Raw genomic sequence first — 16142 nt, forward strand, 5'->3', positions numbered from 1 at the left:
ATCAGGGGCATCACAATACAGGAAATTCAGCTGCCATAAGGACATCTGAGACCAATACTATTACACTGTTCAGAAAGGGACTGGCCAACATGGTGGAGGTAGATCAACCATCAGCTATTACATAGAATGGCCCAGATACAAGGTGGCCTTTACTGTCAGAAGCTGAAAAAGATCTGTAGTGCGATCTTTCATTTCTTAAGCTGTTTTTGTTCATCTTTCTTCACACACTGTTGGAAGCAGGAAACTGGTTAAGTCCTAGTTATAAGCAAGCTAGGCCAGTGTTATAATCCAGTCAGCAGATAGCAGGATATTTCAGTTCTCAGCCTTTTAAAATAAGCATGGTCAAGAACACAAGTTAGGCAAATGGCAGCGCTCTCAGCTGAGCCAGGAAAGTAATTTTCTGCATGAAATGCTCAAGGTAATAAAGCATCACTTTTGTAGATTTACTTACAATAGTGAAAAACTTTTAAAAGTCTCTAAAGGGTAAACAGGCCCTGATTTCACCTCCTGGAGAAGACTAAATCTTACCATCTTCAGTGACGTCCCAGTCTATGGAAACATTAATTTAACAGAAGAAAATTGCTTGTCAGCTTCAGCCTCAAGTAAATATAATTCATTCTTTCCTTTTCTACCACAACTGATAGATAATAATTAAAAATGTGAACAAAAACATCATAGCTTTGTCCTCCTGAATGGAACGGAGAGCAACAGCTACCTCAAATGGAAGACTGAACACTGCACTGACATAGACGCTGTCTGAACCCACCGTGACTGAGGAGTTACCTTTCTAACCATGATGGATGTAAGGAGCTGCTGTACCTGTGGCAGTGCCAATGTCTTGGACTGCAGCAAGGCACAGGAACATTCTCTGCAAGTTATTTTCCTTTTTGCACATCTCATGCCAATAGATAAGGAGGAACAAGCCATCAATAGTGCTTGGTGTAAAAGGCACCTCATGCCGCCATCTGAATTCTATTGATTTTTCCAAACATTTCTCAAGTCCCTCTTTCTCGGGCAGATCTAAGCACAGGGCATGTTCTGTGTGACCCTGCAGATGAACACGATGCCAAGTGGTGGGAAAACGCAAGTTGCTGTTGACCTGTAGCTCGCTTCACCTGAGCTTATCAGCAGGGCTGCTATGGGGATGTGCTGCTTGTTGTCGTAGTGCAGAGCAGCTACCTGCATTTGTGCACTTACCGCCCCAAACTTTCTGTGTTAATACTTCCTTACTGCTGGAGGGCAGATAATAGCTGGTGACCAGCAGCTGGAAAATGTGCTCCTGTAGGTATTTGAATTAACATCCAAGCACATGAGCCAGGAAATAGATGGGAGCAGGCCCAGCTGCTCAGCCTTCCCAGAGCAAATGTGAGTTGATAGGTGCACCTGGACAAGCTCTCACAGCTCTCAGTATGTGGTCTGCAGCTGCAGGGAAATGTGGCCATGCTCCCTCAGCTCTGCTCTTTGTGCAGGAGAGGGAGGGCACACAAAACCCAGAGAGACTGCATCCCAGCTGGGATGGAGCAGGGGTAACCTGTGCCATTGGCAAACCATCTCTCAGAGGGAGCACTTCATCCTGCTTGAGCTTCCTCATTTCTGGCTCTTGCCTTCACCCAGAGAAATTCTTAATGTGTACCACCATATCCCCATCCTTTCTCTGGGCCTCTGCAATAAGATCTAGATTCCCCTGGGCTGCCCTCACAGTGCTCCATGACAGAGCACAAACAATAAAGCTTTGCTGAAAGGGAAAGAGAGAAACGGAGTTTTTTTTAAGCCGTCACTGTTTTCTGCATGGGTGAAAAAGGAGCTAAGAACAGAGTAAAAGATCTTGAAGTCACAGGGCAGGAGTTACTGGAAAACAGCTCAGCTATCAGTGCTTGCTGGTGTTTGCCAACAAACAAATAAATCAAGAGGCCCTACAGGTGATAAAACAAAATGCTCAGTAGCTGCAGTTGCATTTTCTACTCCAACACTGCACACTGACACAGACTGAACAGCCTTAGACCAGGCAGACCTCAAGGGAACTCATGCTTTTCTCTGTCTTTCCTACTACTTTCATGTCATCCAAGAACCATTTACCAACACCTTAGGAGTACCTTGGCCTCATGACAGAGTCAAGGTCTGTCCAGAGACCAGAGGCCTTTCCTCCTGTGGCTGATGATTGGTGTTTCCACAGGGACCTCACTGCACAGTACTGCACGCTCATTTCCCCTCATATAGGCTTTCTTCACAGCCAATGGTCTCAGGCTTGAGGGAGAGCTCAAGTCTATAACCTGGAAAATCTGAACTGCCCCATTTGATGAAACACTTGGGCTGCTTCAGTGAGGGAGAAGCACGGGGTGAATCAGAGCAAACCGAAACATCACATAAAAATAAGGAATGATAAAGCTGTTGTGTGCTCAGCAGTCACCTCGTAGAGCAGCTGCCCTAACAACTGGATTTGATGCCAGCTGATGAGTTGTAAAACCTGTTCCACCTTTATCATGTCTGATTCAGGCTCAGCATCTGCCCAAGGGAATGCTGTGGCTCAGCTGCCTTTCGTTTGTCTCTGTGACCATCGTTGACACTGGTTTCCTTGTGGCAATTAATGATCAGATGACGCTTGCTCGCCAAGTCCTCTGGCACAAAATCTGCAGTATGAGTCACCCGCACCCTCATGCCATTACGAGGTATGGAACAGCTCACACAGGCGATGCCTCTGAGTTGGTTTGGAATTTCATAGCCAGCAAAGGACTGTTTATTGCAGGCAGCCCAGCAGCTGCCTTCTAGCCCAGCACATCACCTGGGAAAGCTTGGCGCTCTGGCTGACATACAGGAACACTGCACAGAGCTCCCCTCATGCTGCTCATACTGCACATCAATCAGCTCCTCCGGACAAAACCTACAGATTCTAATAGGCTTTGGTTTATCTCTCAGATCCAGCAGGAGCTGTTCCACTGCCCCAGCAGCTCAGGCACAGCTGAGTCATAGTTTCATTACCCTTTGGCATGCTCATATGAGCTTCTGTTTCTTCTTTTAGCTGGACTCTCTTCCCTAGATTTTCCTGAGCACGGTTGACAGATTGTTACAACCACATGCATTCTCCACATTGCTGCAGCTCAGCTTTGGAAAACCCCTTCAGTATACACACTGGGCCCCATGCAATTTGTTTTCCCTGCCTTTCCCATCAAGTATACAAACCACCAGCCCAAGTTGAACTGCACCCAACCTGCATGCAGGTGCGTTCACCAGGTTTTAATGCTCCACTGCTGCCAATACAACCAGCTGGGGACTGTTATAAAACAACACCAGGCTTCAGCTGAAACTCACCTACATTACAGTGAAGGCACATAGACTTCAGGAAAGCCAAGTCTGTTGTGTAATCGTATAGAAATAATAAAAATAGAGTAGGACTAAGTTGCCTCAGATTCATGCTACTAGAGATGATCCTAAATCGTGTGTTTCAGTGTGTGTGAAATGGGGTTGTGTTCTGTTCAGAATTAATCACCTTCTGGCAGCAGACCTGGTATTTCACATGAATGCTTGTCCTGGATTGTATCACAACATCAAAAAACCCCCGCAGGTGACAGGTTTAGTGCAATAACAGCAGGTGGATCAGACCCAAGAGCACATTCTTGCGCTATAATGAGCCCAGTTAGAGGACATGACCTTAGAGGGCAGAGCTGAAAACCTCACCTCAATCCCGCAGCTTACTGCAGCTAACAGACAGCACACGTGGCAAAAGCAAAAGTCCAGCTCCACAGTCCACAAAGAGGTGAAAGAACCATCTGCTCTTCAATGTATTGTGTCTAAATGCTGAAAAATTCACATCCCTGTTACTGGCGTTTGCAGCTTTTGACTGGTATTCACCTCTACTTCAAACTCCAATGCATTAGTAATTCCTAGCGTACAGATTTCTCACCTCTCACCAGTTCCTTGCAGCAGAGCTGATGTTGGAATAACACTGCTTCCCAATATTCATCTCAACAACTCTCATGGCCTGAGAAAACCTTGGTTCTGGCCTTATCCTTCACTCCTCCTCACTGTCCCCACTTTGTGTGCACAGGGACATGACATTCACATTCCTGAACATCCCATTCAGAGTCAAGAAGCCGAGACATTCAGTTCCTCAGAAGCTTTATTTTCATTCAAGCTACAGAAATAAAGTACCACCTTTAAATTGGTCATCGAACTTTCTGCATATTTATATGGCTCAGGGTGAAATGCACTAAGATAACTACCCTGTACATAAGGAAACAAAAGGCTCCAACAAAACATAGCTCTAATTCCAAGAATGCCAAACCTTAGATCTAAGGTTGGCTTAAACTCTTTGATAATGTAACATTAATAGACAAAACATAAGGAAAAAGAGATAGAGCTGAACTATCTAACATAAGCAGAACCCAAGATTAATTACAGAAAGTCATCCAAAGAAAACTTTTAGAAATAACGGTATTCTACTCTGAAAAATAGAAAAAATAGATGAGTCATTTTTGCTTTTATATGATATATTCACACACATACTTTCAAGTATCATTTCCATTATTATCATACACAGCTAAAAAACAAGTGAACCCCATAAGCAGACCATGCCAATGAAGTCACAGTCTTCATCTGGGGGGGAAGGTTAAGCAACAGCTGGAATTCCATGTTGTAGCATTGTAGTGACCAAAAAAGCAGTGACTGGACTTCGTAGTTTTTACCTTTAGTTTTAAACACTTCAGAAAGAGAAGAAATGGGAGCAGTACAGGCAGTCATCAACCCTACCTAGTTGTGGTTAAGCTTGTCACAGGCTCAGTACTAGCAGGGGGGTAAGAAAACTGGGTTTAACACAACCGATACCAACAGACTGACTCCAGACAGGTTGTTTTTACATTTAAGGCATCCCACAAAGTGCTGGGAAACAAAAAATTGCCACGTGCAGTCACAATTCACATTTAACTCTCCGGACATCGGAATCTGCTTTATTTCTAAACAGGGAGGCTTAAGGGGCATCCCATGGCCTTTTGGCAAGATGCAGAAATGACCATAAAAAGGGATACAATGGAAAGGAATTTAAGTGCTTATTAAAGGCTTTGCTGCAGAGCTGGATGCCTGCAAACAAGTTCTGGCAGAATACAAAACTTTCACAGCTGAAGGGTATCGATACCATTCAAGAAGTTACACCATAGAGATCAAAAACACAAAGTCTTCAAACTTCAGCAGGTTTTGGAGCTTTGAAATGGTACTGGGGAGGTTCAGCAGGTGCACGGAGTAGCTAAGGCTGGCTGGTTCCACAGCCTGCACTCCTGCTCACCTTGCTGGGGTGGACTCTTGAAACAAAACGGTCAGGTATAAACTACTGTGACGTCGCTTTCAGATAACTGGTAGCTGAGAGATGGGGATGTGGAGAGAGTAGAGCTGTAGTAGAACATCAGCAATCTAAGCAAAGTAAACTCTTGCCACACAGCCTCAGTTCCCAAAAATGAAGATGTCTTGCTGAGTATGAGAAAGAACGCATTCTCCATAAGAACTCTGTGAGACCTAATTAAAACCTACGCACTGAAAATCACAGAAACCATTGACTGTTCTTAAGAGATTAATGGATTCAATATGGAAAACATCTAAAACTAAGGACCAGACAGCCTGAAGGCTCTATGAGTATCACCAAAAGGCTCAACCACATTGTTCAGTTCTCCCCAATTCGGGATGTCCTTTAAAGATCTAGTTTTAAAACCATCAGGTCCAGACTGAGATGTAAAGCTTCTTGGAAACAAGGGAGGTTGCACGTACTGAAGATGATCCATATCACTTTACTAGTTTCACACCTAATGTTTTTGCTTTTATTAAAGGTCCCATCGAGTGTTTTTCTCAGCCTTTCTGTCAGACAAGGTATCATTTTGTTAGGTAGAAGTTTGAAGCTCAGCTTAAGCTTTGCTAAAAATAAATGAAAATACTATTCCAAATTCTCACAACTCAATCAACTCAGTAAAAAAAAATGAGTTATCCTGAGCTACAGACAGCCTGAAACCAGACAGTGAAACGCACGAGAAGGGATCATGAAAAACACTGCCTATTCCAAGACTTACAGGAGACTCAGAAGCTGTTGATTCATATGTACTTCTCATCTTTAATCCCTTCTTCCCATCCTGTATCTTTGAACACAGTCATCTATTTATTTTTTGTTTCCTTGCTTTGCTGGTTTTACACCATATAAAAACACTTCCAAAATTGACACTTTAGACATTTATTGTCCAGTCTTCTCAGGCTCACTGAAACACATTTAGGTAAATGGTTAGCTGCTGTCAGAGTTTAATGACATTAAATACTTTGTACCAAACTAGTTATTTAGACCAATTTAAGCGCCTACTGCCTCTTGTTCTATAAGGCAGTGGCCATTTTATTAATACACAGAATGGACAGCTCTCAGGTTTCTCCCGTAGTATCCTGTAAGAATACAGACTACACCATCATAACAACATTATGCAGCACAAAACAGTTGGCAAGTTTGAGAGCATGAGGTTCATGGTCGCTCTTTACTTTCTGGCAAGAAATCACAGGCATAGGTTAGATATTTGATGAAGTAAATATGTAATTTAATTTCCACTCAAGCCTCCTAGAAACACAGCAATTGATGTTTCAGCAATCAAAAGCTTCAAGTCAACCGACTGCAAATGTTCAAGCTATGGTGCGAGTCAGATGGCTTCTTAAGTAGGCTCAGAAATTTGAGACCACACTGGAAATACCATCAGTCACCTTCCTAGGTGAGCAAACGCAGCTACCCTGAACAATATTCAGTTCAGTCTTGTAGTGAAATTAAACAAAACCAACACTATATCCTTCTCACAGGAGCATTCAATTTAAACTTGAAGCTCTCCACAGATGGACTGTGCTACCTACAGTTTTGAATTATGCTCACTTTATTGAGCCTAGATCCAGTGCTCCCAAATTACATGTACCTAAACACTCTAATTTTGCCACTCAAGAGACTGATTCACCTTAACCTCTCCATGCATGCAAATCTTACTTATTTAGGATAAATACGAGCTTATTAAGAAGTGTCAAAGCTATTATAAACTTTACTCATCTTGGGGATTACAATACAGAACAGAAATGGTTTAAAGAAACTTAATTTGAGCTTACTTTAATTGAAAAGATGACTACTGAAGTAGTAAGCCTGAAAACAGGTAGAGATGACTATATTCTATGAATGGCCCTATGAAACAAACTCATCCTGCTCTACAATCCTGCTGAATCAGGGCAGGCAGACAGTTACACCAGAATCTACAGAAACCAGCACACAAACAGCCTAACGGTGCTCCCCACCTTCAGTGCCCATCCTGGTTAATGACCAATACTGAAGGCATAGTATCATTAGATGCCATGGGATAGTTACCTGCTATGTAAGTGTTTCTTTCTAGATAGAAATTCAGAAGCTAACGTAATGCCTTTTTGTTATTATCTAATGCACTACTTTCTCATAAACTGTGCTAGGAAGTGTTCAAGTCTACCTACGCATGTAGAAATACTGAACCAGGGGCAGACCAAAAAGCCTAATTCAACTAAAGCTTCATCACCAGTGAGTGACTAGACTTGCTTTAAGGAATTTCATTAAAGACCAACAAACCAACACACACCTGCCTTTAAGTTTAAAGAGCTATATAGTCCTGTTAAGATCCTAAAGGACTAAAAATTAAGAACACCACAACACTGATTTGCTGTATGCTCTACTTTTGTACAGGAAAGTAAGTTCTAGTATTGTACTCAAAATGAGAACTGAACTCAGTGGCCTTCTCCAAAATTTCCCCCTAATCCTGCACGTCATACTAACTTGCAGCTCCCAAAGGAACTTTCAGACCAGTTTTGTTTCAAAATAAGACATGCAAAACAGACTGTCTAGTTCCTCATACATTTGTTTTGTCACCATTTCCTAGTGCTCTTTTGTTTCACACAGCAATTATATACTCATAATAGAACCATTCACTTCAGTGCTTCTACTGCAACTGCCACCTGAAACAAGACGGGCTCTTAAGTACCTTCGAATTTCTTGGTATGCACCAAAGCCAAAAGAGAAAGGGTGCAAACCAGCATCAGGCAGACCAACCACTAAGAGAAAACAGTAGCCACATCAATATAACTTCACTTTCTTTTAGGGTGCTGTCTAATGGATTTAGTAAACGTTTCAATAAACCACAGCTCCAGACTCATCTTTCTTGGAAGACACTACAAGAGAAGCCACAGCAGAGACTGCCTTGTCACAAGAAGTACAAATACTTGCTGTGCAGATGGAGAAATAAGAGGACAAATCTAGTTGTCTAAAAGACAATTCACTGTACACATTTTATTTACAGTTTTGTACACTGTCTTAATATGAATGGGACCGCTTTTCTACTTGAGCCATTTTAACCAAAGCAAAATAAACCTAAGTAATACAAAGTGTTAAAATACAGCATAAGATACAAAAACAGACATACTATTTCTAGTAAGGAATGTAAATTATGGTGTTACATTAAAAAAAAAAAAAAATCCACAATTCTGATTAGGAAATCACACAAACAGATCACCGAATTGGACTGAAATGCATCAATTTGTATCAAAGCTTCGATGTTACAAAAAAACAAAAAATTACCAAAGAATGCACAAAATTAATGTTTATTCCACCTTTGTCATATTCCCAGATTCTTCACCAATGTTACATGAGCAAAAAAACTGAAATCAATATATCACTAATGTTATCAAATAGGGAAAACAAATAAATTAATCTAGCAGCCATCAGCATAGGTTACAGCAAAGGTGATGCTGTATAAAAAAATTGCTAGAAAACTGTATGCACCATACTCTTTTCCAAACCAGCAAAATGTTACTGCATACAATGCAAATGTAAAACAGAGTAATTTCCTGCAGGTACAGAAATGCAACTTTTCTGAATACTGTGGATCAACAAATGTTTTTTTGTAATAGTAATGTTTCTACCAAGCTATTACAGAGTGGGCCAGGAAAACATTTATGACTTGGGGTTTGGGGGGGGGTGGGGGGGTTGTACTAAAATTCTGATCGGTAATGGTTACTTCAGCCAAAATAGAAAAAAAAATGAACACAGAAGTACAAGACAAAGGCGAATTAGACTTCTCACAAATCTTAGCAACATTTAGATGGAAATCAAATTTAAATGTAGTCCACTCTGCTTTTGAAGAGGCTTTGGTTCAGCTCCCAAATCTCGATTGCTTGACGCAGTCTCCTATGAAAGAATACTCAGAAGGTGTCTTCTTAAACAACAAACCTATTTTTAGTGGTGGAGCCGCTCTTAGTAGCTGTGTCTGCATGGGACTGATAACCAATCACTATCTTTGGAGGAAGTCCTAATCTTTCCTTGTATACTCTCCTGGAGAAGAGAAACAGAAGAATAACTTAAACAATGCTCTTCCAAACGATCTTTAATGGAGGCATCTTAGCTGCTAACAACATATTAAACTGCACTCAACCTTACATCAAACCTAGCAGATATTTTCCATCAGCAGATGTGTACCACAGTTGGTTGTTTGTTGTTAGTCATCTTTCAGGTCTCAACAAGATCATACTGTAATTAGACACTGTAAGTATGACCTCACCAGATTCAGAAGTCCAAGTGAAGCACATGCTAAGAGCTATCCTGAAAGTCACTATGCCTGACAGTTGAATTTTGGCTTAAGACTGATTTGCTGAACTGGAAACAACCTGTGTAAAGTACTGTAAATATTCAAGAGGCCTTCAGTGACTGAATGAAACATTAGGTAACTTTGAAACATTATTATCACAGCAAAAAGAATCCACAGGTTTTAGCAATACGTGTTAAATAGCAGACTAAATGTATTCTCCTTAACAAAGATAGCCATTGTCTTTTACCAAAACAAAGACCAGGACACACCATTTTATGTGTCAGATCCATGAAATCCAGAATTTGGTTTGTGTGTAAATAGACAAAATGAAAACCAGCTCTAATCAAATACAAGAACATGCTGGTGAGCTTCATCTCCCATTCCTAAGCATCCTTTTCCCCAAGACCAAGCTTACCAATGCTCTCTATTGTCAGTAACCAGCCAGCCTTACAAACTGGCATGCTGCAACAGAATTTACACCACTTACAGAAACTACTTACAATACCTCATTATGAAACTAAAAGCTCCTGCCAAGATCTGTGTTGAACTCTTGATTATTTCTATGCTATAGCAAATAGAGTACAGATCAATGAATTTGCTGATGCAAGCCCTCAAAAACTAAACAGTAAAGCAAACAACTTCATTGTGAGTAACTTGAACTTGGGATACAGCTCTGCTCAGGTTACATTTGCCAAAAGCTCAGTTTTTAAATTAAGTAGCTTTAAATGCATTGTTACACTTCACATTTGTTTGAGAAACAAATCACATTACTTACCCTATATGCGTAACAGCATCCCTGTTTTCACATTCAGTTGTCCATATTGCTATTTTATCACCTTTAGTTCTAACATTAACAACAGCACCACATACATCATCGCTGTAGTCATCAAATGACTCCCCAATAAGGCACAGCAGCTACAAAATAAACATTAAAAATTAAAGTAGCAGCTCCAAGGCAGAATCCTGCTCCACAGAACACTAAGTGCATGAAGAACTTTGAGGAATGTTATGTCTCATAGCCACTAGCCATACAGCAACAGTATTCTGTTGTGTCTTATCAAAGTTCCAAATGTTACAAGTGATCCTAAGCTTAGTTGGCAGTAGCATCTTCCTCAAGTTTCTCTTCTGCTTTGACAGATGATCACTTATGTCTCCCTCTCAGTCCTCAATCCAAATAGGTGCAACAATTAAAGGAACTCATTAGTCTTTATGAAGTACATAGACAAATGGAAAACTTTAGTCTACATTCATAAACTGGAAAGAACCTGGGGAAAAACTATTTGAGCAATGCATCATCTGTCTAAGATCTGACTTCGATTCTGAAATGCATCAGTTCAAATAATACAGGATTGCCTTGCCAGATTTCTAACGGCAAAGTTTGGAAGTGGCAAAAATGATAATGTGATGTGAAGTTTCTAAGGAGTTATGTCACTATCTGAAAGTGATGCTTCAAGTCTTCAACTTTCAACTTGCGCAACACAAATTTAAATATTCAAAACTGATAAGTTCTTGTAGTTATTGTTCTCCACACTGAAGTACTCCTCTCTAAATGGTCATTTCTTTGACTTCACTAGCACATTACATTTTAAACATACTGGTCATTATCATTAACAAAATCAGAGTTTTCATAGAATCATAAACTACATGGACTACGCATTTCCAATCCACATGAAATGGCTATCAGGAGTCAGAAGGACATTCACATATGTTTAAATTGAATGGTCAAATGTGCACATCAAGAGTTTCGTCTACTCACGTAAAACCATATTTTGCCCACTATTATAATGTCTAATCTTCCTTTCCTCAAATCACAGTTACAGTGACCAGTATCAACTTAAATGCTTTTGTATTTTGGACACCCTAACCTTGATTCCAAAGGTCACTCTTCTCTTTTATGAGGAATAATTTCTTCTCAAAAAAGCAAAGAAAAGCTACTTCGATTAGTTTAGTTTTGAAGAAATTGCTTTGCATTATATTGCATATAATAGCTGTCCCTAAAAAACACAGATTGTATCTTTTAGAATACTTAATTGGTTCCTAGGCAGTACAATATGTATTTTTTCTACAATATATCTACTGCAACCCACAGTATCTCTAAAAGTACACTTAATGTTTAGGTAACAGCAATGGGAAAAAAGCATTTTTCATGGTATACAAGAAGATTTTGCTATTCCTTCCTCACTCCTACATTAGGACAAGCATAGAAAGAAGAAAAGACAATTCTGAAACTTGCTTCAGCAAGATCAAAACCTCGCAACTATTCACCTGTAAGAGAATTTGTGAACAAATAATTACCTGTAAGCAGTTAAAATAAACTTAGAGACCAAGTATTACTCTGATAGTTGTGCAAATATGCTGAGAACATTCTCTGGGAAAAGGTATATAAATAACAAACAGAGATCAGGAAAATTCTCTAAGAACATAATAGCACGCAACTACATCAACCACCATTTTGAAAGATCGTGTTTCAAATGCAGCCTGTCAATAAATTGTAGGAATAATATGTCGGCATGAAACTGTAAGTCCAAACTGGCACACAGGAATAACAGAGCAGTTAAAATGCTAAATGCAAGTTTCTTCAGCTGCAACTTTTAAGGCCACATTACTTACTGTCTCTAGCCAGAAGCGATCAAGGTCACTTCGTCTCTGCTGTTTGGTTAGTGTAATTAGCCATCGGCCTCCTCGCTTGTTTTTTTCATCTTCCCACATAGGTTCAATCCCATCCTGGAAAGAACAGTCAGAAGTTAAATCAGACTTCACTTATACTTTTCCTTGGGTATAACCAAAGGACCAACAATAACTGAAACAGCACCAATAAGTATAGTTTGAGATACATACTTGTCTAGTATGAAAATACTAGAAAGTATTTTCTTTCTAGTAATACCTCTGGACCAACAGTAAAGTTCCACAACTGCTTAAAAACCACACCTTTCCTAGTGTTTTTTTTAAGCTGTCGTTTCCACGAAAGATTGTCAGCCCAAGCTGAAGCTTTAGCTACACAGTAGAGCATGAAATATATTGCAAAGTCAATCATCCACCTTGCCCTCTCTGAAACCCGATAAAATTAGCAGCCGCATTCTGGAGTCTTTATTTTAAGTCTTGGACTCAGCACAACGTTGGCCAAGTGCTCCACTTATGCGTGAAGATTACTTCACTAAAAACACTCTGGCAGTCTCTCTTTGACTTCCTGCACACATGGGGTGAAAATAAGAGGGTTCTAATCACTAGGGCCAGAAAAAAGGAAATAAAAGAGAATCAGCAGACCATTTAGAAATAAGTCACAGCCTTATTCATGCATTACCAGTGGCCCTGTACCACATTAAACAACTCTGGATGCGTTGAACCTGCAAACAAGTCAGCAGCCACTCCCATATCTACCAGCTACGCTGAACTTCAGGAAAGAAGGTCAGTCATTAAAAAAAGCAGGTAATTGTCTGGTCAGAGAAATTCAGACAAGAAATAGCTACAAAGAGAGCCACATTATAGAATTTCAACTGCAATCTAATTAAATGCTCAACCTACAGGATGGAGCAGAGCCAGTTCACTTTCTCAAATTTAACACCCTCACTGGCAGCTGCAGAGCTCAAACTGCTTCATCACCTTTAAGGGGAACTCTTATGAGGTCACAATTGAAGGACAACAGTAAGAGGTCACTCAAGTCTGCAACAGCTGACAATTCTATACCTGTTCCATATAGATGGAAACTGAAGTTTCTGTTGATAACATGCAAACTCTGAATAGATGCACAGAGACAAATTTAGGATTCAGACAAGAACACAAGCATGACCTGTATTTTTCCTAAGATTTGAAGGGATCCGTTTCTTAACATTTACCAGTAAAGTTTCTCACAACATAAATATTGTTACCTTCTCAAAATCAAGCATAACTACCTCTTCACTGCCCAAAGCTGCTGGGATTTATAATTTGCGTACAGCCTACTGAGGGGTCCCTGCCAGGGTCTGTTTCATAAGCAAAGGAGAAGCCAGGCATCAGTACTTACAGGATTATTTACGTATCTGAATCCAGAAAGGAAGCTGTATGTTAGAAGCACTTCATAGAGGTTAGGGATTAATTTAGAGCTCCAAATCAGATGTCCACTCCAGACAAAAGGCAGGATTTCATGTATAATTTCTCCTTGGCATTTTCTGTTAACTAACTTGAATGCTCAATAACTTGTCAGCCTTGTGTACAATTTTCTATTTCATGCCTATAGAATATGGCACTTAACTTATGGTGTCATAAAAATTAATTACAGGAGCGCTGTGCAGCTGGCTAGTAGCGTTCATTCTGAATGCTGACAAACATCACAGTTCTGCATAGAACTCAGCTATGGCTAATTTCATGTGACAGTGACAACTGGAAAAATCTCTTTCATAAAACTAAGACTTAATGATTCGTACAAACACCTAAAAGCTAGAATGAAGACAAACATAACTACAGATCAAAGCGTGATGGATTTAAAATGCTCAAGGAATTACTTGCATTTTCAGTATCAGTAACTGTGATTTTCAGAGTGCACTTTTGGGACTTCCTAAAAATTAAGACTTTTAGGACATCTCCAGCTGTGCTCCTACATGTCTGAAATGAAATGTTTGGACACAGTCTTGCTTAGTCGGGAAACCATCGATCAACATCCACAATGGAAGAAAAATTGTTAGCAAGCATACCTTAAACAGCGAGTAGTCACAACCAGGCATTAAATTACTAGAGAGCTGGATATGGTTGTATAAACTATTGGAGGGAAAAACAGCAGGATTAAAAACTAAACATTATTTTAAGGTACAAAATGCTAAAAGAATTTAGGACATGTCTGAATAAAATACAAAATTTAAACAGCATTAAAGTAATTCAGAAGCAACCCTGTTACCTAGGTTTTTTCCCCCAGCAGTACAAAAGCATTAGCTTTAATGAGTTCTAGCTCAAAGAAGCAGAATGGAAGCTGGTTTCATCAACACTTGCTGGGCTCCTATACCACAGTATTTCCCAGAAATACCTTTCCTTCTTCTAAACTTAGTTCTAACAAGTTAAAAATAATAAACATAACTTACTGAACTTTCATGCAAAAAAGGAAGTTTTGTGCATGTGTACTCGTCCTCTATATATGCATAACAATTTAATAGAATAACAATTTAAACACCTATGGTTATTCTCTCTGCAGAGAGATTTTTAAAAGTATTCAATTAGATTTTATTCACTTCTGTACTCTGTAGTTGAAGACTGTAAGCCCGATAATTCAAACTGAAATAAGAACTCATATGGCAAGAACAGATGACTGGAAGAACAATACAAAATACAGCCAGAATTAAATTCACGACTATGCAATTGAGAGCTAAGAAGTTGAGGCAGTTCATACAGCCTCCTAGCAAGAAGGCAGGTGCTTTTCTTTCCTGCACTGCTAAGGTGACACTTCAGAAGATGGTCTGCATCAAACACTAAACTGTAGTTCAAGACTAACTAACACTTAGGCATGGTCCAGTACTAAAAAGAAAACTAACTACTTCAACTTATTTTATAGCTTGACTGGAGACATCTGAACACTTTTCCACTACAGCCTTGATTACACAGCTCAAAAACTTACCCATCACTAAGTACACTGATAAGCTTCAAACAACTTATCACATATCCCACCAGGGGGATGCAAAAACTGTTTTCAAGAACTGAGTCCTGCTCCCCTTCCTCCAATGACTGTACTGACAAACATCAGCTTAAAATCTTCAACACGTTTCCTCTCTGATGGTGCTACTTTCACTGATGTGCATTAAAAATATGAAGAACTTCTCCAATTACACATAATTCAAATGTTATATTATTCTGGGTTACATTCTTGCAAACTCTGAAGAATCAAGATCTGGCCATTAATTTTATAGGTATTTCCAAAGAGTTGTGGCTAATGAAAAACTTTACACCTTCTGATTTCAGCATAAATTTAGCTATCACATATCAGCATTGTGCAGACCAAGGCATGTTTACTTACGCCCAAAAATCTTCAACAGTATCAAACTTTGAGATCAGACGGAGATTTGCTTGCCAAGTTTTGCTCTTGTCATTTTTAAAAAACCAGAGCGCCCATCTAAAGGAGAACAGAGTACAGAATAATAGCATCTAGAATTAAAGCACGTTACAAATAAAATTCAGTACTGATTATATACCAAGTAATCGCAAACCTCAAGAGGTTATTAGCACGGAAAGCAGTTTTCATTAGCTGGCAATGTGAAAAATTCATTTCTAAAATCTAGCTCTACAGCATGTATCCTAGAGTTACAACAGTCATGGGAGACTTGATTATCATATCAAGTAATTACATCATATCAAGTTATATTATCATTGAGGTAATTATTTCTAATGTGTTTGGGTCATTTCTAAGACTAAATCTCTAAGCCTCAGATGATTCCCCTTTTTGCCACTGGTAAACTGCAAAGTCCTCCCACCAGTAACAATCATGGTTTGAAGCAGTGCCAACTATCCCAATCTGGAACTCAGCTGCCTATTCCATAATTTCTCTGTAAAAGTCAAAAGCTAATTCTAGTGTATGCATATAGATGAATGTCTCCC

The 16142-nt window shown here is 39.6% G+C and overlaps 1 protein-coding gene across 8 annotated transcripts in view; it reads right to left on the reverse strand.

The window, feature by feature from the left end:
- Window positions 1–4096: 4096 nt before the first annotated feature.
- Window positions 4097–16142, reverse strand: part of EIF4E (eukaryotic translation initiation factor 4E) — a 30731-nt gene continuing 18685 nt past the window's right edge. For 6 of the 8 annotated variants that reach the window (XM_085547094.1, XM_085547092.1, XM_085547093.1 and 3 more), the window contains 5 exons: window positions 15565–15660; window positions 14258–14321; window positions 12201–12314; window positions 10366–10505; window positions 4097–9337 (listed from right to left, as the gene is read on the reverse strand). In XM_085547094.1, the coding sequence (XP_085403220.1) occupies window positions 9223–9337; window positions 10366–10505; window positions 12201–12314; window positions 14258–14287 (399 nt within the window). In that variant the 5' untranslated portion in view covers window positions 14288–14321; window positions 15565–15660 and the 3' untranslated portion in view covers window positions 4097–9222. Of the gene's footprint in view, window positions 9338–10365; window positions 10506–12200; window positions 12315–13112; window positions 13177–14257; window positions 14322–15564; window positions 15661–16142 lie in introns of those variants that run through there. The other 2 variants (XM_085547097.1, XM_085547098.1) reach the window with 2 other exon arrangements.

The sequence above is a fragment of the Coturnix japonica genome, chromosome 4 (assembly GCF_054131305.1).
Source record: "Coturnix japonica strain WE chromosome 4, WE-NBRP24, whole genome shotgun sequence".
Lineage (NCBI taxonomy): Eukaryota > Metazoa > Chordata > Aves > Galliformes > Phasianidae > Coturnix > Coturnix japonica.